A 26,391-nucleotide genomic window follows, 5' to 3' on the forward strand; every position below is an offset into this window, starting at 1 on the left:
CTATTGGAAGATGAAAAGGATGTCGGACGAAAGTAAACTACAAAATGAGCTCAGGAAACCTGCAGAGTTACCACAATTAAACACCGCTAATGAAAGGATCAAAATCTTCATCATTCTAAATTTTTTAATCTATGGTCTTACAACAATCAAAAGAGGCAAAACTTGTTATTGTCGTTTATACTGGACTGGTTTCTTCCAAGTTCCAACCCACGAGTAATAAGCAGAACATTTAAGCATGTAACGAAATGTGGTGCTCTTTTTTAATCTGGAAAACTAACAAATATATCTGCTAATCATACTCAGAAGTGACCCAGGCAATTTAACTGGATACGGGCAATGACTACCTACCAATTGATGAAGCTAATAGCCGTTGCATCTGAATTACTAGTATTTGATTTTACATGCTGAAGATGACTTGGACTTCTTCCTTCAGCTAACAGATCCAGCTCCTTGCCTTCATTGGGGATATGTGCGCACTAAAATGTTGGACCCTGTTCTTGGTTTGATCTATAAGAGATGCTGTATAACAACATTTGAGGTTTTTTTTTTTTTTCTGAAACTGATTAGTAATATAACAAATTCTGAATTGTTTGGAAGAAATAATCAGTGGCCATGGAAGAAAATATGGAAAACAAAATCCCAGGCAATGTTGTTTGGTGCTGGTTTTTGTTGATTAATAAAATAACAATAACTCTGAATTCTTTTGCTCCAATGTCAATAAACGTAACATATTAAGAAAAAAACATTGGCACATGATACATGAGCTAACAGTATAGAAATTGCATTTCCATATATGAGAAGTCAATTTAGTCAAGATGCTGCAACTTTCATACGCACACTTTTCAATTTATAGATTTGGTTAATGGACTGCAATTGCTGATGAGCATAGGGTACCTATCAATAAAGGTATAAGTGTTTCATAGTGATTTTCGTACCTTTATGATCATTTTTGGTGTTACACAAGGTCGTGCGATGTGGTACAGGTATATATATATATATATATATATATATAAGAGAGAGAGAGAATCAGCAATCACTCTAATTACCTGTTCCAGGATACAGATTGAACTTCATCAGCATATTGAGCTTCCGGTACTGATTACTTCAGGGAATTCGTGTAGTAAGTTCAACTTCTCAAGGATCAGTTTTTCTTGCTTGGCGTCTATAATATGTGTTGTCAAGAATAACATACGATATGCAAAAATAAATGAATATGAAGCATCTATAGAAGGAGCATTTGCTTAAATATACAACCCAACTCTGCTATAGATGAAACAAAGAGAATAAACTTCTTGCTGCTAGCACCCCAGACAGGAAGCCAATTCACAAGCAGATTGGAATAGATTTACTGAAATACCATTCGGCAGATTATGACAAAAGGGTAACTTAATACACAAACTAACAAAAAACAAGTTTACATATGTTCTGTCATGGGCGGCTTTCCAACCATGCCCCATGACCCCTTGGGCGCGCCCCGTGGCGTCCTAGCAAGCCTCCCAATACCTAGCGCCACGGACGGCCCCGTGGTCTTGGCCGCGCCAAGTGACAAGCGTGCATGTGCCTCTGTCGCCCCACCGATATCCCTCGCCAGCGCCCAACCGCAGGCGGAGGCCAACAGCGTCGCGCGCGCAGACCCTGATGCCAAAGACTATGCTGCTGACAACGGACCTGTTTCTGCCTTGTAGAAAACTAAGTCCTTTTCATTGTAAATATAGAGTAGTTTTATTCCATGTACTTCCATTATGTTTCTCTAGTTTAATCAAGTCTAGTCTTGTAGTTTTGGTTTATCTTTTTTAAGTATTATTAGGGGGGATCAAGCAATCAAACTTTCTAGCAAGCAAACAATTCTCTGTACTGGTGTCTCTCCCCCTCGACACCGTGTTGTCTTTCTGTAATAGCTTTCATTAATGCAATCAAGCTTTCTTTCATTCTCAATTCTCATTTCTGTTCTCTCAATTTCTCTTGACATTGGTTTTCCCGTACAACACTGACAATCTAGTCTAGCGCACGGAGGGGACCTCAGTTGGCGGACAGTAACTGCACTGACATCAGTTGCTTAGCCTTACGTCGCCCTTCCAAGGAATCTCAGGAAGGCGCCACGTAATAGTTGGTATCAGAGCCTAGGCTCAACATCGGACGAGGGAACGCATTGCCATTACCACCATTTCTCACCATGGTGAATCATGGGGACCGCATTGCAGCCCTTGAACAGACGGTTAACGGATTACGGCCCATTGTGGATACAGTGCCTGAACTAAGAACCAGCCTAGGGCAAAGGTTGGACGGCCTGGACCGCAGGATGTTCCAGGCCGAAGTTGACATAGAAAACATCAGTCGCGACTCCGAGGGGGACCGACAAACGACAGCCACAGAGGCAGCCGAAATTTTTGGCAAATTCGAGGGACTCCAACAGGAGTGTGCCGAGGATTTAGCTTACAGGGCACAAGAGGCAGACAGGGTGACTGCCATGCAACAAACTATTGACGACTTGACAGACAAACTCAATGTTGTCAATGCTGCTTTACAGGGCCTGCTTCGAGGCGGTGGAAACCAAATCGGGGGCGCTGCGAACCCCGCTTCCGCGACACAAAAACTAAAAATTCCTGAGCCAAAGCCATACAGTGGAGCTAGGAATGCCAAGGAAGTGGAAAACTTCATCTTTGACATCGAACAATACTTTGATGTTGTTGGAGGCCTAGAAGAAGCTAAGAAGGTAGCAATTGCTGCCATGTATCTTCATGGTGATGCTAAACTCTGGTGGCGAGTGAAGTACGAAGCCATCAAGGCCGGTGAAGATGCTCTCGAGACATGGGCAGAACTGAAGGCAGCCATACGCCTACAGTTCTTCCCCGAAAATGTTGAATACAATGCAAGGAGAAAGTTACGGGAGCTCCGCCAGACCAAGTCAGTGCAGGACTACGTGCGGGAATTCTCCACGCTCATGCTAAACATACATGACATGGGGGACAAAGACAAGCTCTTCACCTTCCTAGAAGGGTTGAAACCTTAGGCCCACATGGAACTGCAAAGACAAAGGGTAGATACCCTACCCAAGGCGATCCAAGCAGCTGAATGCCTTGGGGACTATCAAGTGGAAGCTCACAGCCGCCTGTCCGAGCGGGATTTAAAGGGGGCCAACCTAGCAATGATGGCTCTAGTAGAAGTGGGGGAGATCGGAGTGCAACCAAATCTAAGGCTCCCTCCTCGGGCAGCAATAGTGCTACGTCAAACAACAATGACCGGGGGAGAAAGCCTCCTTCGGGATGCCGTCATTGCGGCGGACCACATTGGAATAATGAGTGTCCACATGCACAGATGAACGCCCATCAAGCCTTTGACAATGGGACAGATGACGACACAGACGATGCAGACCAAACCGAGCCCGTAGGTGCCTTCAATGCAATTGTTGGCTCCATTTCTGAGGCCTTAGCGGGAATCAGTGCTGGCATTCGTAAGAAGGACCCCTGCCCAAGCACCAAGAAAGGGAAAAAGAAGGCGGATGAGAGGAATCCTCCTACACAAGAGAGGACCTTAATATTCGTTGAGATGAAGGTAAATGGCAAGCCCATTTGGGCGATGATAGACACGGGTGCTACCCACAACTACTTAGCCTCGACTCAGGTGGAGCACCTTGGTCTAGTTGTAGGAAAGGGCATAGGTAGTATCAAGGCTATCAACTCACCTCCTCAGCCAGTGGGTGGGATAGCCAAAGAGGTACCAGTGAAGTTTGGCCCTTACGAAGGAAAATTCAACTTGTGTGTGGTGATCATAGATGACTTCGAGTTGATAGTGGGATTGGAATTCCTGAGGCAAACCAACACCATGCCTGTACCGTATGCTGACATGTTACTGATGATGGGAACAAACGGGACCAAGCACTGCATTATCCCGTGCATGCCCATGAAAATGGCCGTTGAAAACATCTCGGCCTTGCAGTTGAAGAAGGGGGTCAAAAGACATGAACCTACGTTCCTGGCAACCCTCTGCATTGAAGATGTAGAACGCTCCTCAGGTCCCATTCCTGAGCCCGTGAAGGAGCTACTACTAGAGTTTGAAGATGTCATGCCACAAGACATGCCAAAGCGACTACCGCCTAGGCGCACTATGGACCATGAAATTGAGCTGGTGCCGGGCGCGAAGCCACCCGCCCGGGCGCCATACAAAATGTCACAACCCGAACTCACCGAGCTTCAGAGACAATTGACATAAATGCTAGACACAGGGATCATCGTGCCCTCCATATCCCAATACGGGTCCCCTGTGCTATTCCAAAAGAAACATGATGGCAACCTACGACTCTGTGTGGACTAACGGGCCCTAAACAAAATTACTGTGAAGAACAAGTACCCTATTCCGCTAATGGCAGACTTGTTCGATAGACTGGGTGGTGCGACGGTGTTCACCAAAATAGACCCGAAGACAGGTTATTGGCAAGTTCGGATTGCAGAGGGTGATGAACACAAAACGACTTCTGTGACAAGATATGGGTCGTACGACTTCCTGGTTATGCCATTCGGCTTGACTAACGCCCCAGCTACGTTTTGCACTTTGATGAACCAAGTCTTCCGAGAGTACATTGATGAATTCGTGGTGGTTTATTTGGATGACATTGTGGTATATAGCCAAACATTGGAGGAACAGCTGATGCACTTGCGGAAGGTCCTAGCTCGATTGCGGGAGCATGAACTATATGCGAAGCTATCTAAGTGCTCCTTTGCTCAAAAGCAAATTGACTTCCTCGAACATGTTATCGAGGAAGGGCGGATCAAGATGGACCAGCAGAAGATTCAGGCAATCACAGATTGGCCGCCGCCTAAGGATATCCACGCCTTGAGGGCGTTCCTTGGTCTATGCAATTTCTATCGACGATTTGTGAAAAACTACTCCCTCATTGCAGTACCATTGACAGAACTTCTCAAGAAGGTCACGCCTTGGGAATGGGGACCCAAGCGAGCGGAGGCCTTCAACGCATTGAAAGCGGCTATGTCTAGTAGCCCCGTCTTGGCCGTTCCTGACCTGGCCAAGCCATTTGAAGTACAAACAAATGCATCTGACTATGCCCTCGGCGGAGTCTTGCTATAAGAAGGGCATCCTATAGCGTACGAGAGTCGGAAGCTGAAAGATGCAGAGCGGCGCTATGCCGCCCATGAGAAAGAATTATTGGCTGTCGTCCACTGCTTGCGCCTCTAGAGGCACTATCTGCTGGGGACCCCGTTCGTGGTCAAGACAGACAACACAGTTGTTAGCCATTTCATGACCCAGCCGAAGTTGAATGGTCGACAGGCCAGGTGGCAGGAACTCCTAGCTGAATTCCACTTCAACCTGGAGTACCGAAGTGGGAAGACCAATCATGTTGCTGATGCACTCAGTCGGAGAGCTAATCTAGCATCGGTGTGCCTACTCGCCACCCTAAGGGGGAGCGAAGTACCCACCTCCATCAAGGACCAGATACAGGATTTACTCATCAAGGATCCTGCTGCACAGTATTTGGTTGATTTGGTAGGATAGGGCAAGACTCGCCAGTTCTACATGGAAGATGGTTTCCTAAAAGTGAAAGGGAACCGACTTTATGTTCCTAAAGGAGGAGATCTGCGAAGGACTCTTCTGGCTGAATGTCACTATACTCTGTGGGCCGGCCATCCCGATGAGGAATGCACCATGGCGTTACTTTGTCGTGCATATTATTGGCCTCAAATGGCCGATGACGTTGCTCAGTATGTGAATATTTGTCTAGTATGCCAGAAGGACAAGTCGGACCGCTTAACACAAGCGGGACTCTTTGAACCACTAGCTGTCCCAAAGAGACCTTGGGAAAGCGTTTCCCTAGATTTCATCACCAGATTTCCCAAGGTCGGAGATCTAACAACTATCTTGGTTGTGGTAGATCGGTTTTCCAAATATGCTACCTTTATTGCTGCCCCACAATATATATCAGCAGAAGATACAGCTCGACTCTTCTTCTCTCATGTCGTCAAATATTGGGGCCTACCCAAAGATATTGTTAGTGATCGTGACTCACGCTTCACTAGCAACTTTTGGACCCAACTCTTTAAGTGTCTTGGGTCGAAGCTGAATCACAGCTCAAGTTTTCATCCGCAATCTGATGGCCAGACGGAGCGGTTCAATGGTATGTTGGAGGAATATTTGCGTCATTTTGTAACCGGATCGCAGAAGAATTGGGTGAAGCTTCTGGATGCTGCTCAACTGTGTTTCAATTCACAAAAGAGCTCTAGTACAAACAAAAGCGCTTTTGAAATTGTTACCGGACAGCAACCGCTACTCCCACACACAGTCAATGCACCAAATATGTCTAAATCTCCTCGAGCTGCTAGCTTCTCTAAAGAGTGGAAGCAAAATTTGGAGATAGTGCGGAGCTATCTTGTCAAGGCTCAAAAGCGGATGAAGAGGCATGCTGATCAGAATCGTCGCTTTGTTGAATACCAAGTAGGAGACAAAGTGATGGTCAAAATTCCAAAGCGTTACTTATTTGCAGGGGTCCATGACCCTCGCCTATTGCAAAAATACATTGGACCCTTGTCCATTGAAAGGCGCATTGGGAAAGTTGCATACCGAGTGGATACCCCAGCTTGGTGGAAAATTCATCTTGTCTTCCATGTCAGCCTCTTGAAACCTTTTCGGGAAGACACGGAGGATCCTTCACGGAGCCAGCTCACAATACCCAGTATTCGAGGGCCCAATTCAACCGGGAAAAGGCATGTTGAAGCTATCCTTGATGATAGAGTGATTCATGCCTCAAGGAAAGATCACCAAAAGTTCTTGGTGAAATGGCAGGGCTGTGATGCAGAGGAGAACACTTGGAGAGGGGAACAAACCTCAAAGCCTACAAGAGCCTAATTGAAGATTATCTTGCAAGTAAGGCGCTGAAGACATCCCCAACTCAAGTGGGGGAGAATGTCATGGGCAGCTTTCCAGCCATGCCCCATGACCCCTTGGGCGCGCCCCGTGGAGTCCTAGCAAGCCTCCCAATACCTAGCGCCACGGACGGCCCCGTGGTCTTGGCCGCGCCAAGTGACAAGCGTGCATGTGCCTCTGTCGCCCCACCGATATCCCTCGCCAGCGCCCAACCGCAGGCGGAGGCCAACAGCGTCGCGCGCGCAGACCCTGATGCCAAAGACTATGCTGCTGACAACGGACCTGTTTCTGCCTTGTAGAAAACTAAGTCCTTTTCATTGTAAATATAGAGTAGTTTTATTCCATGTACTTCCATTATGTTTCTCTAGTTTAATCAAGTCTAGTCTTGTAGTTTTGGTTTATCTTTTTTAAGTATTATTAGGGGGGATCAAGCAATCAAACTTTCTAGCAAGCAAACAATTCTCTGTACTGGTGTCTCTCCCCCTCGACACCGTGTTGTCTTTCTGTAATAGCTTTCATTAATGCAATCAAGCTTTCTTTCATTCTCAATTCTCATTTCTGTTCTCTCAATTTCTCTTGACATTGGTTTTCCCGTACAACACTGACAATCTAGTCTAGCGCACGGAGGGGACCTCAGTTGGCGGACAGTAACTGCACTGACATCAGTTGCTTAGCCTTACGTCGCCCTTCCAAGGAATCTCAGGAAGGCGCCACGTAACAGTTGGTATCAGAGCCTAGGCTCAACATCGGACGAGGGAACGCATTGCCATTACCACCATTTCTCACCATGGTGAATCATGGGGACCGCATTGCAGCCCTTGAACAGACGGTTAACGGATTACGGCCCATTGTGGATACAGTGCCTGAACTAAGAACCAGCCTAGGGCAAAGGTTGGACGGCCTGGACCGCAGGATGTTCCAGGCCGAAGTTGACATAGAAAACATCAGTCGCGACTCCGAGGGGGACCGACAAACGACAGCCACAGAGGCAGCCGAAATTTTTGGCAAATTCGAGGGACTCCAACAGGAGTGTGCCGAGGATTTAGCTTACAGGGCACAAGAGGCAGACAGGGTGACTGCCATGCAACAAACTATTGACGACTTGACAGACAAACTCAATGTTGTCAATGCTGCTTTACAGGGCCTGCTTCGAGGCGGTGGAAACCAAATCGGGGGCGCTGCGAACCCCGCTTCCGCGACACAAAAACTAAAAATTCCTGAGCCAAAGCCATACAGTGGAGCTAGGAATGCCAAGGAAGTGGAAAACTTCATCTTTGACATCGAACAATACTTTGATGTTGTTGGAGGCCTAGAAGAAGCTAAGAAGGTAGCAATTGCTGCCATGTATCTTCATGGTGATGCTAAACTCTGGTGGCGAGTGAAGTACGAAGCCATCAAGGCCGGTGAAGATGCTCTCGAGACATGGGCAGAACTGAAGGCAGCCATACGCCTACAGTTCTTCCCCGAAAATGTTGAATACAATGCAAGGAGAAAGTTACGGGAGCTCCGCCAGACCAAGTCAGTGCAGGACTATGTGCGGGAATTCTCCACGCTCATGCTAAACATACATGACATGGGGGACAAAGACAAGCTCTTCACCTTCCTAGAAGGGTTGAAACCTTAGGCCCACATGGAACTGCAAAGACAAAGGGTAGATACCCTACCCAAGGCGATCCAAGCAGCTGAATGCCTTGGGGACTATCAAGTGGAAGCTCACAGCCGCCTGTCCGAGCGGGATTTAAAGGGGGCCAACCTAGCAATGATGGCTCTAGTAGAAGTGGGGGAGATCGGAGTGCAACCAAATCTAAGGCTCCCTCCTCGGGCAGCAATAGTGCTACGTCAAACAACAATGACCGGGGGAGAAAGCCTCCTTCGGGATGCCGTCATTGCGGCGGACCACATTGGAATAATGAGTGTCCACATGCACAGATGAATGCCCATCAAGCCTTTGACAATGGGACAGATGACGACACAGACGATGCAGACCAAACCGAGCCCGTAGGTGCCTTCAATGCAATTGTTGGCTCCATTTCTGAGGCCTTAGCGGGAATCAGTGCTGGCATTCGTAAGAAGGACCCCTGCCCAAGCACCAAGAAAGGGAAAAAGAAGGCGGATGAGAGGAATCCTCCTACACAAGAGAGGACCTTAATATTCGTTGAGATGAAGGTAAATGGCAAGCCCATTTGGGCGATGATAGACACGGGTGCTACCCACAACTACTTAGCCTCGACTCAGGTGGAGCACCTTGGTCTAGTTGTAGGAAAGGGCAGAGGTAGTATCAAGGCTATCAACTCACCTCCTCAGCCAGTGGGTGGGATAGCCAAAGAGGTACCAGTGAAGTTTGGCCCTTACGAAGGAAAATTCAACTTGTGTGTGGTGATCATAGATGACTTCGAGTTGATAGTGGGATTGGAATTCCTGAGGCAAACCAACACCATGCCTGTACCGTATGCTGACATGTTACTGATGATGGGAACAAACGGGACCAAGCACTGCATTATCCCGTGCATGCCCATGAAAATGGCCGTTGAAAACATCTCGGCCTTGCAGTTGAAGAAGGGGGTCAAAAGACATGAACCTACGTTCCTGGCAACCCTCTGCATTGAAGATGTAGAACGCTCCTCAGGTCCCATTCCTGAGCCCGTGAAGGAGCTACTACTAGAGTTTGAAGATGTCATGCCACAAGACATGCCAAAGCGACTACCGCCTAGGCGCACTATGGACCATGAAATTGAGCTGGTGCCGGGCGCGAAGCCACCCGCCCGGGCGCCATACAAAATGTCACAACCCGAACTCACCGAGCTTCAGAGACAATTGACAGAAATGCTAGACACAGGGATCATCGTGCCCTCCAAATCCCAATACGGGTCCCCTGTGCTATTCCAAAAGAAACATGATGGCAACCTACGACTCTGTGTGGACTAACGGGCCCTAAACAAAATTACTGTGAAGAACAAGTACCCTATTCCGCTAATGGCAGACTTGTTCGATAGACTGGGTGGTGCGACGGTGTTCACCAAAATAGACCCGAAGACAGGTTATTGGCAAGTTCGGATTGCAGAGGGTGATGAACACAAAACGACTTCTGTGACAAGATATGGGTCGTACGACTTCCTGGTTATGCCATTCGGCTTGACTAACGCCCCAGCTACGTTTTGCACTTTGATGAACCAAGTCTTCCGAGAGTACATTGATGAATTCGTGGTGGTTTATTTGGATGACATTGTGGTATATAGCCAAACATTGGAGGAACAGCTGATGCACTTGCGGAAGGTCCTAGCTCGATTGCGGGAGCATGAACTATATGCGAAGCTATCTAAGTGCTCCTTTGCTCAAAAGCAAATTGACTTCCTCGAACATGTTATCGAGGAAGGGCGGATCAAGATGGACCAGCAGAAGATTCAGGCAATCACAGATTGGCCGCCGCCTAAGGATATCCACGCCTTGAGGGCGTTCCTTGGTCTATGCAATTTCTATCGACGATTTGTGAAAAACTACTCCCTCATTGCAGTACCATTGACAGAACTTCTCAAGAAGGTCACGCCTTGGGAATGGGGACCCAAGCGAGCGGAGGCCTTCAACGCATTGAAAGCGGCTATGTCTAGTAGCCCCGTCTTGGCCGTTCCTGACCTGGCCAAGCCATTTGAAGTACAAACAAATGCATCTGACTATGCCCTCGGCGGAGTCTTGCTATAAGAAGGGCATCCTATAGCGTACGAGAGTCGGAAGCTGAAAGATGCAGAGCGGCGCTATGCCGCCCATGAGAAAGAATTATTGGCTGTCGTCCACTGCTTGCGCCTCTAGAGGCACTATCTGCTGGGGACCCCGTTCGTGGTCAAGACAGACAACACAGTTGTTAGCCATTTCATGACCCAGCCGAAGTTGAATGGTCGACAGGCCAGGTGGCAGGAACTCCTAGCTGAATTCCACTTCAACCTGGAGTACCGAAGTGGGAAGACCAATCATGTTGCTGATGCACTCAGTCGGAGAGCTAATCTAGCATCGGTGTGCCTACTCGCCACCCTAAGGGGGAGCGAAGTACCCACCTCCATCAAGGACCAGATACAGGATTTACTCATCAAGGATCCTGCTGCACAGTATTTGGTTGATTTGGTAGGATAGGGCAAGACTCGCCAGTTCTACATGGAAGATGGTTTCCTAAAAGTGAAAGGGAACCGACTTTATGTTCCTAAAGGAGGAGATCTGCGAAGGACTCTTCTGGCTGAATGTCACTATACTCTGTGGGCCGGCCATCCCGGTGAGGAATGCACCATGGCGTTACTTTGTCGTGCATATTATTGGCCTCAAATGGCCGATGACGTTGCTCAGTATGTGAATATTTGTCTAGTATGCCAGAAGGACAAGTCGGACCGCTTAACACAAGCGGGACTCTTTGAACCACTAGCTGTCCCAAAGAGACCTTGGGAAAGCGTTTCCCTAGATTTCATCACCAGATTTCCCAAGGTCGGAGATCTCACAACTATCTTGGTTGTGGTAGATCAGTTTTCCAAGTATGCTACCTTTATTGCTGCCCCACAATATATATCAGCAGAAGATACAGCTCGACTCTTCTTCTCTCATGTCGTCAAATATTGGGGCCTGCCCTAAGATATTGTTAGTGATCGCGACTCACGCTTCACTAGTAACTTTTGGACCTAACTCTTTAAGTGCCTTGGGTCAAAGCTGGGTCACAGCTCAAGTTTTCATCCGCAATTTGATGGCCAGACGGAGCAGTTCAATGGTATGTTGGAGGAATATCTCCGTCACTTTGTAACTGAATCGCAGAATAATTGGGTGAAGCTTTTAGATGTTGCTCAACTGTGTTTCAATTCACAAAAGAGCTCTAGTACAAACAAAAACGCTTTTGAAATTGTTACTGGACAACAACCGCTACTCCCACACACAGTTAATGCACCAAATATGTCTAAATCTCCTCGAGCTGCTAGCTTCTCAAAAGAGTGGAAGCGATATTTGGAGATAGTGCGGAGCTATCTTGTCAAGGCTCAAAAGCGGATGAAGAGGCATGCTGATCAGAATCGTCGCTTTGTTGAATACCAAGCAGGAGACAAAGTGATGGTCAAAATTCCAAAGCAGTACTTATTTGCGGGGGTCCATGACCCTCGCCTATTGCAAAAATACATTGGACCCTTGTCCATTGAAAGGCGCATTTTGAAAGTTGCATACCGAGTGGATACCCCAGCTTGGTGGAAAATTCATCTTGTCTTCCATGTCAGCCTCTTGAAACCTTTTCGGGAAGACACGGAGGATCCTTCACGGAGCCAGCTCACAATACCCAGTATTCGAGGGCCCAATTCAACCGGGAAAAGGCATGTTGAAGCTATCCTTGATGATAGAGTGATTCATGCCTCAAGGAAAGATCACCAAAAGTTCTTGGTGAAATGGCAGGGCTGTGATGCAGAGGAGAACACTTGGAGAGGGGAACAAACCTCAAAGCCTACAAGAGCCTAATTGAAGATTATCTTGCAAGTAAGGCGCTGAAGACATCCCCAACTCAAGTGGGGGAGAATGTCATGGGCAGCTTTCCAGCCATGCCCCATGACCCCTTGGGCGCGCCCCGTGGAGTCCTAGCAAGCCTCCCAATGCCTAGCGCCATGAACGGCTCCGTGGTCTTGGCCGCGCCAAGTGACAAGCGTGCATGTGCCTCTGTCGCCCCACCGATATCCCTCGCCAGCGCCCAACCTCAGGCAGATGCCAACAACGCCGCGCGCGCAGACCCTGATGCCAAAGACTATGCTGCTGACAACGGACCTGTTTCTGCCTTGTAGAAAACTAAGTCCTTTCCATTGTAAATATAGAGTAGTTTTATTCCATGTACTTCCATTATGTTTCTCTAGTTTAATCAAGTCTAGTCTTGTAGCTTTGGTTTATCTTTTTTAAGTAATATTAGGGGGGATCAAGCAATCAAACTTTCTAGCAAGCAAACAATTCTCTGTACTGGTGTCTCTCCCCCTCGACACCGTGTTGCCTTTCTGTAATAGCTTTCATTAATGCAATCGAGCTTTCTTTCATTCTCAATTCTCATTTCTGTTCTCTCAATTGCTCTTGACATTGGTTTTCCCGTACGACACTGACAATCTAGTCTAGCATACGGAGGGGAACTCAGTTGGCGGACAGTAACTGCACTGACATCAGTTGTTGAGCCTTACGTCGCCCTTCCAAGGAATCTCAGGAAGGCGTCGCGTAACAGTTCATACAAGTACTTTTTATGCATTTTCCGTGTAGCTTGGATGTTGAGGGCACGGCTCAGAGGCACAATATTTACTAGGTCCTCAACATAGAAAATTATTTGACCAACTTTGGCACTAATGACTGAAGACACTCGCATAGAAGTAAATAAAATTTTGTTAGAAGAGCTCAATTTCAAAGGTTTCTGTGTCATGATTCATGTGCGTGTGAATAAGAAGATGCCATTAGGATACATTCTTGATCAGGATTTTCTGCAAAATTGGAGTGCAATGCATTCCCCATGCTGTCCACTATAGCCGAGGTAGTCATGGATGACTCAATGCATAAGATGGCAGTGATGGCATCCAATCTAGTGACCTCATTTCTAAACATCAATCTTGCATGTGCTGTAAAATTCCATATTGGTTCTTCAGAACAAGTCACAAATAGATCATATAGGGCCAAACCATGAAAAAAGCTAGAGTCAATGATACACCTTGTGCAAGTCTTATCAGACTCTCCAGCATACGCACGGTTGTTCTTGCTGCAGATATTCACAGTTGTTAAGTGCATAGCCATGCAACAAATAGAATATTTAGTGACAACGATGATGCCTAGTGACCTGCATTTTGAGTCACAGATCTTCTCTGCAATTGGTAATAGCTTGAGATAACCTTTTCTGCCTCCTTTGTGAGGACTGGTCTAAAGTATCTCTTCACAAATTGAATGTACCTATAAGATGTCATCAGAAGACATAACGCTGCCATCTCATCAACAGAATGTGATGGAGTAATTGCTGCTAAAGATTTTCTTTTGCTGGAGTTAACATGGTAATAAAATGGGAGAACACAAATAATAAATTAGAATTAATCTTTTCCTTAGTGTCGTGTGCATTTCCATTATGCTAAATTGTTTTGATAAGTTACACTCACCGACACTGCACACTGTTCAGGAGCCCATGACATATTTTTTTTTTAAGGTAAAGTAACAGCCCGAGACATTAACATGATTAAACTGTTTTTCTAACTACCAACCAAAGCCTACTGTACAACACGCGACATGAAAGTCTCGTGACAATTCAGACACTCAAAATCAGTGCTGCTAGCAAGACTATGGATATGCTTTTAGACTTTAATCTTTTGGCTCCCAAATGACCCTTTAACCTTTTTGTTTACTTATACATGCATCCCAATTGGAGACCTTCCAGTTTTAAACGCTTTTAAGAAAATTCATGCTAAACAACCTTCTCCCAATAAGAATTAGCATTAAATTAAAAACCTTTGCAGAATTAAGAAATGTGAAAAGAGAGAAATTTCTTGCATTTTCCTTTACGTAACTCAGTCTTATACCAGCTTCTACAAGGGAAAAAGAAACCATAAGAGTAGCGCATCATCCATATTGAAATAGATGTGGGGGGAGGGGGGGGGAATAAGCTAATACTATTGGTTTAGGCAATACTTGGAACAGTCAATAATCATTTTTAGGGACTTATCTCACCTTGGCCAGTTTCACTGTTATTGATATGCAAAAGCACATGCATAGTCTCTTACTGTTCATGAACAATGTCAATAATCATATTTGGGAATGAGTCTTTATATATATAAGCAGTGTAGCCAAAGTGGCAAGAAACCACAAAATAGACTAGTGGAGTAGTAGTTAATTAAAGATGAGCACATATCATATATATCAGAATCCGGATGGTTGTTGGGAAGTATTTTACCTTCTGAGCATTGGAAGTGCCCAGGTACTCCTTAGATCCTCTTCAGAATTGTGGCTCTTTGTTTCTTCCTTTCAATCACATAAAAGAGAATTTTCATCCACCTAATTGACGCTTCATGACTAAATAATAATGTATTCACATTGTTATAGATCCATCACCTCAGCAAGAATATGTGAAGAAACAACAGCATCCCACTCTGGGTTTCTAGTGTCTAAGAGAACTAGGACTATATCAAATCTGCTCAGCAGCGGTCCAGAGAGCGTCGTATTAACAGATAGAGCTAGCGTGTGTTAAGAACATAGAAAACAAAATGAGACGGGGAGCAAAGCGTTTAAGATGCCTGATGGAGATTCTAGCTTGCAGAAAGATGAAAGGTAAAAGAAAAGAAAAAAAGAGGACATCAGAAGAAAAGATACGCTGATCCTTGTCATATTGCCCCTTAGGGTTAGTTGCTCCAAACACAAGTGTCCTTGTACTGAGAGTTGTCACCAGACCAGCCTAGAGATTAACCAATCATCAAGGATCAGAAAAGGATTCATCGAAGTAATTAAGAACACCTAGAACAGTAGATATTAGGGGGACTGGAAATAAGGCGGAAAAAGGAAGAATGAAGAAAATATCAAGAACTCATGACCTTGAAAATCATGCAGGTATTGGTAGTTTGGTACTTTACCAAAAGAAGAAAAATTAGGTTCTTCAAAGAATGATATACCTTTGCAACACTTATAGTCTGCTGCTCCATTGCTTCATGGATGGTTGCTCTGTCATGCTCCCTCATGCTGCCAAACAGAATTTGATGAGTCAACATCAAATGAATGTGTAGGATAACATTACTGGCTATATTTTACTACAGAAAGCAATCATTAAATAATTTGAATCGACAACCTACTAAACCGTAACTAAAGTGCAGACTGTACTTCAAGCCACACAAGTTATATCAAAACATGGAGAAACTGAAATAAATCAACCTAAGACTCCAAAACAGCTGTAAGATACCTGTCAAACTCATCAATGCAACAGAGACCACCATCTGCTAATACAAGTGCACCAGCTTCTAACATCCACTCTCCTGAAAATATAGCTCGCCTTTACACTTGATGATCAACTAACTGTACATATAGGTCAAAATATTATCAAGAATTAAGAGCATGTTTGGTTCGCGTGATGGAGAGGCATTCCAATGAATCGTCCTCTCATATTGTTTCTGGATTTAAAAGGTATAACAGCCTGAGTTAACCCACATGTCCGTTATTTCAACATAACAGATTATATAGCTCTTTTCTTTATATATAAAAAAAACAGATCATTTGATCTTAGCACGGTACTAGTACTAACTCAGAACCAGGGTCATCACATTTGAATTCAACAAGACTATTATGCCTTTAAGTCAGATTAACAAACCATAATACTACCTAAACTTCCTTTGCTTTGTACAATTTTTTTGTTGATGTAAATTTTGTGAACAAAAAATTTTAGGTTGTTATATGCTTATTTTGATTTTCATGGTGCAAGTAAAAATGCTGTTCTATATAGAATCTAAAGTGTTTTAAGGTTAGAATTATTCCTAATAGTAATATACACTATTATATTACTTTAAACACTGCTCCCTAGTTTCTCAAAGCTGCAAAACAAATTTGATTAGATTTACTTTCTTCATTATGGGAGATTTTAATCATCTAGCATTAACTAAAGAGGATGGAACCATATCAAAGTATTCAACATATGCAGTGGATAGGGAAATTCATTTGGGTATGTCCCATCCTACTTTATCCAGTTTGTGAACTGATAATGCACTAGTATAAATCTCAAACAAATTACATGCGTCACTTTCTAATAGAAAAGGGACTAAAGAAGATTAGAGATGTAAGAAGAATTCCCAGCAGTACCCAGTAGACCACACAAACTATTAGTCTTAGTTTCATCGGAGAATTAATGTAGATGGGCTTGCTATCATGACTGTCTCTGTGCGAGTGTTGTGATGGAACACAGACAGATTACCACTTCAATATGATCAACGCAAATAGATAGAGACAGCTCAAAACTTCAAGACAGTTGTTAGTGAGTAACAAGATAACAGGAACAATCTACCTCCATCTTTAACTGCTGTAACAGTCAATCCAGCGCTAGTGCTTCCCAACCCAGTCGTTATGACAGATCTATTGCTTAATTTAGCAGCAAACTTCAGAAACTGTGACTTCCCGGTGCCTGACAGGATAAGTAAGCAACCATATTATCTCATTTGTGACAACAGCCCAAATTCAAATGAATATCACGCTCCATAAAATGTCACCACAACCATGAAAGAAGGTGAAATCAAGTATACCGGCTGCTATGCAGCACATTAGCGCTAGACACAATTAAATGAGTGCAGGAAGAAGTGAAAATCTCTAAAGATAACCATTTGCCTACAAAGAACATATACTCCAATCTTGATTCAAAACATTTAACATTACAATTCATTACCAGGATCACCAACGAGAAGCAAATGAGACTCTCCTCTAACTTTTGTTCCAGAAGCATCAACATGTTGGACACCTCCAATAAGCGTCAATGCCACTACATTGAACTCGAAGTTGGTCATTGGCCAAAATGGTAAAGGGATTATCCATCATCATTTGGACAGATTGAATTATACATTAACATCATAGGGGATACTTTTCACGATGCACAGTTGCTGAGAGAAAACCAAGAGTAACACAAATTCCCTCTACTTTATATCGAACAAGTTAAAACTATAAATTAACAATTACACATGTGACATCAACTGAAAAGGAGACACTTGCAGGGGACAATACCTGCAAGCTTGACTGTGAAAAGCCCAAAGACCTGTGGGCAAATACCTTTTAGAATCGCATTCCTACCTGCGTTTAGGAATAAAAGGAGAACAGAAAGAAAAGCAGGTCTGAGTCCCAAGTACTTTTAGCAAGTAATTTAAAATCCAGCTTTTATAAAGAAATTTTACCCTTTAAAGGAGTATCTTTGAAATCAGTCCAAAACTGCTTGAATTTCAGAATAGCATCATCAGGGATATCGATTTCTGACTTTAGCTCATTCATTCTCCTGAAGATACATTATAGGAAATACGTGAAGAGAAAGGCAGTTTATTTCATGAGAAAGAGTCAGAGAAATGTATTACCTCCTCCAAGTAGTGGTGGAGACAAAAGGTGGTAGGCCAACAAAGCCTTCCACCTCTAAATTTTGAAAGTCATGTTTTGCTTCGTGTAAGTTTTTGAAATATTTTGAGAGATAAAAGTGTACATCTGCTCCTGATACTTTTTAATAAAAACAATTATATTATTGTTATCTCTTCTAAGTTTAAATCCTTATTTGGCCATTCCTCCTTGGATATAAGATTCACTAAGCTCTACAAATATCACAATGCTATTTTAGCTTGGGAAGATGACAAATTAAATTAGTAATATCATATATTTCTTTACCTATCAATCAAAAGGAAAGAGGAACTACAACAAGATCCTGGAGGATGATCACCTTTCTGGTAACAAAAATCAGTGAAAGAATTCAAAGGCAATTCTTCATACTCTGAGCCCTTCATTGGGACTCCCCTATACTGTCAATAAAAGGCCTACTACATACTCTCATCCTAAGTTGCTTGCACACGAGTGCGGGTAATCCGACACAGGTGCAGATCTAGAGGTCGGATCATTAAAAAAGTAAATTCTAAGATTCGTGGATATAGATCCTAGTATGGATACGGGTGCGAGGATCCGGTTAAAAATAATTTTAAAAAATAAAAATATCTCTAAATTATGAGAAATTTTGTGGAATACTTACGTATAGCTTGTAAAGTGTGAATTTCTTTTTTATTCTCAAATTGTAGATAAATAAAGGATTGATAGATAAGGTATGCTATTTTCTTCAAATTTACCAAGATCCGATACAAATCCCATATCCACACATATACTAGTGTCGTGTCGACAAGGGTACGACACCTAAACTGCTGTGTCGGAGCAAATTAGCTCTCATCCAAAGTCTTCGTCGCATCTACACCATGCTTTACTGTAAAATAATAAAATAATATAAAGAAAGAAGTTTTTTCTGTCCTTTAGCACAAGGGTAGAAGGAAGCCTAGAGGCAAGGGTCCAACTCTTCCTAAAATTGCGCTTAGTCTCGCTACCTCTTTAGTTGCCGCCCCCTAAAAGTCAGTGCTTGCTGCAGACCGATGAACGTGGATTATCTAGTATTGAGCAGCGGTCTAGCATCCTTACGCCTTCTACTAGTCTAAGCCACACTGGGACTGAGAGTGGAGTCATTCCTGTTTGAATGAAAAAGGTACGAAGTAGCTCGGTGTCGGCTCTGCTTGTTGGCGGAGGATGAAAAGACGTAAGCGAAAGGGTGTTTTGGAGCACTAAGGGCGACTAGTGGTTGCTTCGCTCGACAAGACTGAAACCTTCGCTTGCACCACTAGAGTCGTTCCGGCACTTTGAGTTGTTACCAATAGTAGTGTAAACAACATCCCCGAAACTAGCGCATGCGATATCCCTCGGTGTCTTTATGGTAACCAGCATGCGTTAGGGAAAGAGTATAGCAAGCCGAAGGCGATCCCCATAACTACAGGTGCTGGGGATCGTTTGCCATAAGGCTCTAACGCACGTCGTTATGGCGCTTTGGAACACTGCCGATCGCCACCTCTTGCAAGCAACCGTCGGTCACAAATGGGAATAATCATACGCTATCATAGGCGCTTCTAATTTCTTTGGAGATTCTCAATGCAGCATGCGCTGAAATCCGCCTAGCTACTTACTACTCTACAACACTTAAAATAAAAAATGAAATGGAATTCAAATTGGTCGAGAAAAAGAACCGCGCTAGTCGGAATTTGGGGAAAGATAGAGAGCTCTCTAGGCTCTCCTGATCAAATTGAGAGTTCGCTTTGCCAGTCCATGAATATGCCGCACCCAGCAGTTCGAGGAGTTGGCCAGATACGGGTCGAAGCCCTGCCTCGAAAAAGTCAGGACTTTTGGGCAGATTCCAGTATCCGACCCATCTCTTTCTGCCGATTCCCCGGGTTGTCGGAATCTCTGGTTCGATCAGGACCAGGAGTCCCATTCATTCGTTTATGGGAGCGACTCTCTGTTCCCATTCTCCACCGGGTCATCAAGTAATTAGCCAGCTCAATCCATTTTTCCATCCGATGATCTTCACCCTAGGACTGACTCTGTTCGACCTGCCTTGATTGCCTAGCTAATGCTACCGTCGCAAGCAACCTCTCAAAGAATAGGGAGTGAACGACCCTTCTATCTAGATCGGTGATTCCGTTCGGCCGAGCCAGCTATTTGAAACTTGTGGTCTTAAAAGCTTAACGGGTAACAGCTTTGTGGGCTCATGAAATTTGCGTGGTTACAAAAGCTTCTCATTAAGGGTAAAATGTGTAAAATGAAAATTTTAAAGTTGAATTATTTCCAATTATAGAACTGTGTCATTCTTTTTGGAACGGACTAATAAGGAAAGTGTGTCATCTAAATTGAAACGGAGGGAGTAATACTTAAGGACAAATCAAAGTGATGCACTCCATCTCAAGCAACAACAATGATTTGTACAATATATCAATAATTCGCATTCATAGGTTCTGCACATATAATGGGATAACAATCCTTTAACTATCCGGGTTTGACTTGTGGTCCCATGAAATGAATTGAAATCTTTCTCAAAATGAACTGAGTGTACTCCCTTTACCTTACATGGTTGGCAATTAGTACCGGATCAAGGTCACAGCGAACATCTCTTAAATCGGGGGACCATTTGGCGGTTAAGATCCCAGTGACAATCACATCATCTGACAACATTAAAACATGGCAGTAAATTAAGGACAAGGAAGAAAATCTGTATCAAGCTTATCAGTGAAAAAGAGGAAGAAAAGAGAGAATTGTCTCTCATTAGGGTAGAAGATGAATTAACATAAAATAACACAGAATAATATTGCAAATAAGCAGACTGTCATATAAACTACTTCCATTACGAAAAGCAACCTATTACTGTTTCAAATTCAAAACACATCTTAACTTTGACCTTGATTACTCAAACAAATGCTTCGAAATTTTCATTACAAAATTTGTAGCGAATAGGGTGCTTTACATCAACAATTTTTTTCTATAACAAGTGAATGATAAATGTCCGAAATGAGACTAAACATTGATCTTTTTGAACCATGTAGGATGGAGGGGCTTAAATCTTTGTGGCGTCAGAGCATTAGATGTTTTAGTATATTCCATAGTAAAAGCAGCAAGGGACAGCTAATCAGCCCAGACACCTTTATTGAACTGCAAACAAGCTAGTTTTATCAAAATAGTACCTCCAGCTTTAACCGTGTCAACAAGATCATCCTTCAGAATGACAGGAATGGAGCGAGGAATAGCCCCAACACCCAATACCTGAGTACTTTCTTGGATTTTAATCTCCTGATAATCATGACAGATCTTATTGTCTTCTACAAGCTGAAAACTTGTGCTTTCACAAAACTTAGGCCTCTGTAAAAGAACTTTAAGAGATTATTGATTTTCTTACAAGCAGCTGGTTTTAGAAAATGATAAACCAAACTGGATGAAAGTTATTGCAAAACCAACATGGAGAATGGGATGCAATGAGGGTAGAAAAGTAGAGAATAGAAATTCAAGATTGAATAATGAAGTAAAAAAAACAAAGCATATATAATCTATGAAGCAGTTTGGATTTTACTGTTACCAGCATGGTTATCAGAGGCGAAAAGCATAAACAAGCACCAAGTGTCTGTTGGGGTTTTAAACAGAAAGCACAGATAAAGTGCACACTTAGTAAAGGTAAAGGAAAGATAACATAGTCATATTTATTATGTTGCCTCTAATTTCAGACGTTGTGTGAAAATGATCCAATACCTCAAATATAGGAGGATACCATACAAAACGTTTCACTCGTCCCACGTTTGGTATCTATTTCAATTTTTTACTATTCCAGTTCTTTTCCATAAACTCAATTTATGGACATATTTAGCTTCTAATGCTTAATTTTCTTGTATTTCTCACACTTATGTGACAATTAAAGGAAACCTGATTATACAAACATTAGTATAGTGCAGCTTATGTTAATATCTCCTCATGTTGCACTAGGCCAGCCCGCTGCACTAAGCTCTCCGCTATGCGCAGGGTCCGGCAAAGGGCAGGACTAGCTTCCTTCATCTACGGTGCACTAAACTCCCACTATGCGCAAGGTCCGACAAAGGGGCAGCTTAGTTCACCAGCACTAATCCACTGGGTGTTCTGCTGTAGCCCACAAATTACACTCCAAAATTTCATACTTGGCCAAATCTGTTGCTAGTTATCAGGTTTCTCAAAATAAAATGTGGTAGAAATTCATATCTAACCAAAAAGAGCCTCTCTTGTCGGGACAAATTGTTTGCAAAATTACCCATACCAATCTACTTCTAGTTGAATACTTAGTACAAACAAAAGTCTCTATCAAATCAATTGACATGGTTGAATATGTGAAGTTCCTAAATTCAGTGAGACAGATCTAGAACTGCTAAAGTACGAAGCACGTTTCGTTCATAAGAATGCAGTATGACTGTCCTTTTTTATTATAAGGTAAAGTATCTAATTGAACAGTACTAAGAAGGTACCAAAACGTTTACGAAGGATCAGGATTCTAACAAAAACTACACAGTAACAGAGCCCAGCAAATTCGTGAAATCGGAAAAGCTAATTACAGAATCAACTCTAAGCCAACAAGATAATCTCTGTAAACATCTAGAAAGAATTCAATATGCCTGTTATTTGTTCTTAATAGGGAAAAATGTATTCTTTTCCACTCTAAAATAGTTTGAAATGCTTTGCGGTATTGCTTACTTACATTTAAGTATGTTATTTTAAAAAATTTAATATTTGTGATTTTCATAACCAGAAAACATAAAAATGCAAAACAACCCACCCATTGTGTTATTGCTAACAAGCTGCCAGAAAAAGGTATCCAAGTGCAATCTCATTGCATCAATTGGAACAATGCCACAAAGCAACATCCATTTTTTTCAAAGCTAAAAGTAACTACAAAATCCAAAAGAAGAATCTAGCTGGAATTCACATAGACCCTACTCTTATGAGATAAGGCTTAAAGGAAATGTGAATGTATACTGATGTATAGCAAAAGCAAAAGAAGATTAAAAAGAGCTTTTATTCCACGCATAATCAAATCGAGATACACAAAATATATTAGCAAATTCAAAGCATTGCGTGTTTTTCCACGCAATAAAATAATAAGGATAGTTGGGAACAGACCTGTGAGGGACAAAAAATTGGTTTTGGAATTGAATTCCTAGTTTCCACCTCCGGATAAACCTTGAACCTACATAAAATTTCCTTCTTAGCCAATAATCTGTTAGGGGTAGATTAGCATAGGGTAAGACCTTGACCATGTAATCTTGCCATAAGACTAAATTGAATTTTTTGGTACGACCAGTTAAAAGGAAAGCAGAAAAAATGTGCGGACGTTTTGACCTCTGAGTGATAAAGAGTTGTCTAAGAAAATTATGTTATAAACAAGCTAAATCACCTTTCTAGAAATTTTGTTTCATGCATCAGAGAAATGCAAGCCCCAATATGAGATGTAGAAGTTGTTTTTGACATAAGCATATCTTCTGAGAAGCCAAATTCTGGCAAATTGGAGGTTTTAGCCTAACTTATAAATCTGTTCGAAAGTTAGTTATGTCAAGCAATATCTTACACAACTCACTTAGCCTATATAGAAATGGAAGCATCTTTACCTATTGTAGTAACCAAACACATCCTACATGATTATAGAAGTCAGAACAAAACGGAAGTTTAGCCAACAGAATTATTCTACTGGAGCAATATACAGACTCTACCAATCGAATTAAGCATGTCTGTATTGAGTTCGGTCCCATAAAGGATTAACAAAAGCTGAGCTCAACTTTTTAAGGATGCGAAGCACCCCACAAAGTCTTACAGGGGAATCATCCATATTCAATTACAATTACCAGATATATCTTTAATATAAGATGAAACATGGAGATCTGCTGCTAAATTTGCAATTGCTCATTCTGTTGTACCAACCCCATGCCACTTATTTGGCGACCCAATATTGTTGAAACACCAGATGAGCACCCTTAGTCACTCGGCTCTATCTCTATGTCTATCAGGTGCAACTATTTGTTTTGTTAGTTAGAGATATCACTGACAAAGAAGTGAAAATAATTTGTCTAAAGGAGACTAAGGTTGAGGCACAGTTGTGGTAAGTGAAAACTACGGCAATCCGATTCTAGTATAAAAGTTTTCTGGCAAATTGGAATTATAATTGCAAAGATAAGACGTTTTTCAGTTGAATCCTGCCATACTAATTTCCATCTGGTAGAACCAATTACCTTGATTAGTTTGTATTAGACTTGATAAAATAAATCAATGATTCCATTAATGCTTTGTGAAAATATCTCTATGATTTTCAACCTGGTTGGAAGAATTGAAACTAGCAGAATGACTAGGTGAGAGGCACACAAGGATAACCTGTGCTTACATCGCCGACACTCATATATCCTCTCCCCTTCAATCATCTTCATTGCTCCAGACCTGATTATAGTCCCTTTGATAGTAAGAAGCATTCCACGATGCTTCACCCTCACACGGCCAATGCTGGGAAATGTCTCTAAAACATTATAAAAAATGACTAAGTTTGATATTACAAGGTTTATTTTTTTGAGAATGTGATATGACAAGGTATACTTAAAACTACATTGCACTGAAGCATTATATAGCAAGGGTAGTGAAGGATTTATGACTTGGACATAGAAAAGAAATATGCAAGGAATAGCTGAAAGAATACTAGTAATATGTGCTTTTTCTGATAGGAGCATGTGCATTTACATGTGAAACTTGTAAAAATTCCAGTATTAGGAACATAACCAATAGAGTTTAACTTTTATACACTAATAGTATAAAATTTCTTCCCACTATCATTTTGGAAGCCTATTACAGGTACTTGTGCAAAGTGAGGACAAATTGTAATTAAGGCTAGTAACATGTCATAACCAGTTAAAATAGTGTAAATATTCTCTACACAGTCAGTAAGATAATTTAAATCCTAAACAATAATGGGTTTATTTTATCTACACTGATGGAGTAGAAGATTTTTGATAGATACTATCAAGTTGTTCAAAACCCAACTACAAGTAAGCATGGGGCAGTAATATGGAAAATAAGATATGTAACCTCCGTTGGATCAAGGATTTAAGCTTTAAGGGTTCGAGTTTGGGAAATTACCATAACTCATTTTATTTACTGAATTCGCAACCAATTATTCGTACTTTTTTGTTGAATTTTTAAACACACATACGGGTCCGAACAAAGCTACTACCCAAGTTGAACTCTAAATTCGCCGGGGTAACCTCTACAACCGGTTAAACTACACAAATAATATAGAAGAATCTTTAAAATATTCATACATATAGCTTAAATCCAACAAAAATAATGCGAAAAAAAGGGATAAAAAAGGAACAAACCAGGGCATTCAAGAGGAGAACCACTGATATTGATACGAACATGTATGTTGTCCTTGAGGCTTGCGTTTTCACGTTGTTTAAGATCTCCCAAAATAACTTTCTACACAAAGACAACAAAAAACATTGATTATGTAGATTACTAATCTAAGTATACAGAATTTTGAACAAGAGGGTAAAGTAATATACCTGAGCCCAGACGGCAGCTTCATCAAAAAGGGGTAAATATTCTGTGGGTTTAGCGAAAATGAACTGAGAAAGGGTTGGATTATCATCCATTATCTCTGCAAAACTGTTTCAGAAAACCAAACTCGTTAGCAGGATTTTTGCGGAGGCAGATGCGAAGTATACTGTAGTGTTGCTTACTCGACAAGGAGCGGATAGTGAAGTCGAGGATCAGGAGAGAGAATGATGGAACACAGCTGCTCCGAGTGGTGCTTTAGCAAATACGCCGCCAGTTCTTTGCTGTCACCGTTGCCCTCCATCGGATTTTCCCACGTCGGGAGAGGCTTTTCGCTTTCACCGTGGGCGGCGCGTATGGCGGGAATTTGGGTACCAAGAATTTTGGGCGGGAAAAATTTGTGTGCACTGTGTACCGCAGGGTTTAGGGGAAATGATATTTGGTCCGCGTTGAAAAGAAAAGAAAAATAGATATTTGGTCCGCTGTTTATTTTGATATGGGCTCGTATTATTAAAAGGAAGAAGATTGCAATAAATTGAAACTAATTAATGATGACCTTCAAATTAAGAAAGTATTCAACGATTAAATAACAGATTGAAATGAGTTCAAATGAAGCACAATTAATAGTGCAAATTATATAGTCAACTCTAATTAATTTGGAAATATATAGCATACCTGAAAACTGAAAGGGGGGGGGGGGGTTGTTATGGTGACAAGACCATTTTCTTTTTGTTTAACTTTTATCCACTGATGTTGCAAACAAACTTATTCATTCCGTATAATTTAATCAGTTTCAACAAATTATCACCAGCTTTCCAATAGATGCTCAGCGGGATATGCTTGTACACAATTGTCTCATTATATTCCTACAGAGCAAGTGCTTAAGGGAGTGTTACAGAAACTGTGCGTGAGTCGTTACAGAAACTTGAGTTTCCAAAT

At 42.4% G+C, this 26,391-nt stretch overlaps 1 protein-coding gene across 1 annotated transcript; it reads right to left on the bottom strand.

The window, feature by feature from the left end:
* Window positions 1-90: 90 nt before the first annotated feature.
* On the bottom strand, window positions 91-25,932 carry LOC104224955 (probable DNA helicase MCM9). The gene is made up of 21 exons (XM_009776689.2): window positions 25,638-25,932; window positions 25,461-25,563; window positions 25,275-25,374; window positions 24,283-24,421; window positions 23,041-23,107; window positions 21,090-21,264; window positions 20,474-20,573; window positions 17,742-17,839; window positions 17,575-17,640; window positions 17,243-17,335; window positions 16,868-16,984; window positions 15,776-15,848; window positions 15,492-15,558; window positions 15,196-15,277; window positions 14,938-15,059; window positions 14,780-14,847; window positions 13,682-13,791; window positions 13,556-13,603; window positions 13,314-13,466; window positions 1,047-1,162; window positions 91-519 (listed from the first exon to the last, which is right to left on the bottom strand). Exons 1-20 carry the CDS (start codon window positions 25,754-25,756, stop codon window positions 1,074-1,076), a joined length of 1,989 nt encoding a protein of 662 aa, XP_009774991.1. The 5' UTR covers window positions 25,757-25,932; the 3' UTR covers window positions 91-519; window positions 1,047-1,073.
* Window positions 25,933-26,391: the final 459 nt, after the last annotated feature.

The sequence above is a fragment of the Nicotiana sylvestris genome, chromosome 1 (genome assembly GCF_000393655.2).
Source record: "Nicotiana sylvestris chromosome 1, ASM39365v2, whole genome shotgun sequence".
Classification (NCBI taxonomy): Eukaryota; Viridiplantae; Streptophyta; class Magnoliopsida; order Solanales; family Solanaceae; genus Nicotiana; species Nicotiana sylvestris.

Bases quoted from the DNA above. Each gene is read 5' to 3' on its own strand.
- LOC104224955 (XM_009776689.2), bottom strand. From the start codon at position 25,756: ATGGAGGGCAACGGTGACAGCAAAGAACTGGCGGCGTATTTGCTAAAG. The intron at 17,840-20,473 runs GTAAAGGGAGTA...ATGTATCTTCAG, and splicing joins CTAATTGCCAACCATGTAAG to GAGAATGAATGAGCTAAAGT. The intron at 13,604-13,681 runs GTCACTAGGCAT...GAATATCTGCAG, and splicing joins ATCTGTGACTCAAAATGCAG to CAAGAACAACCGTGCGTATG.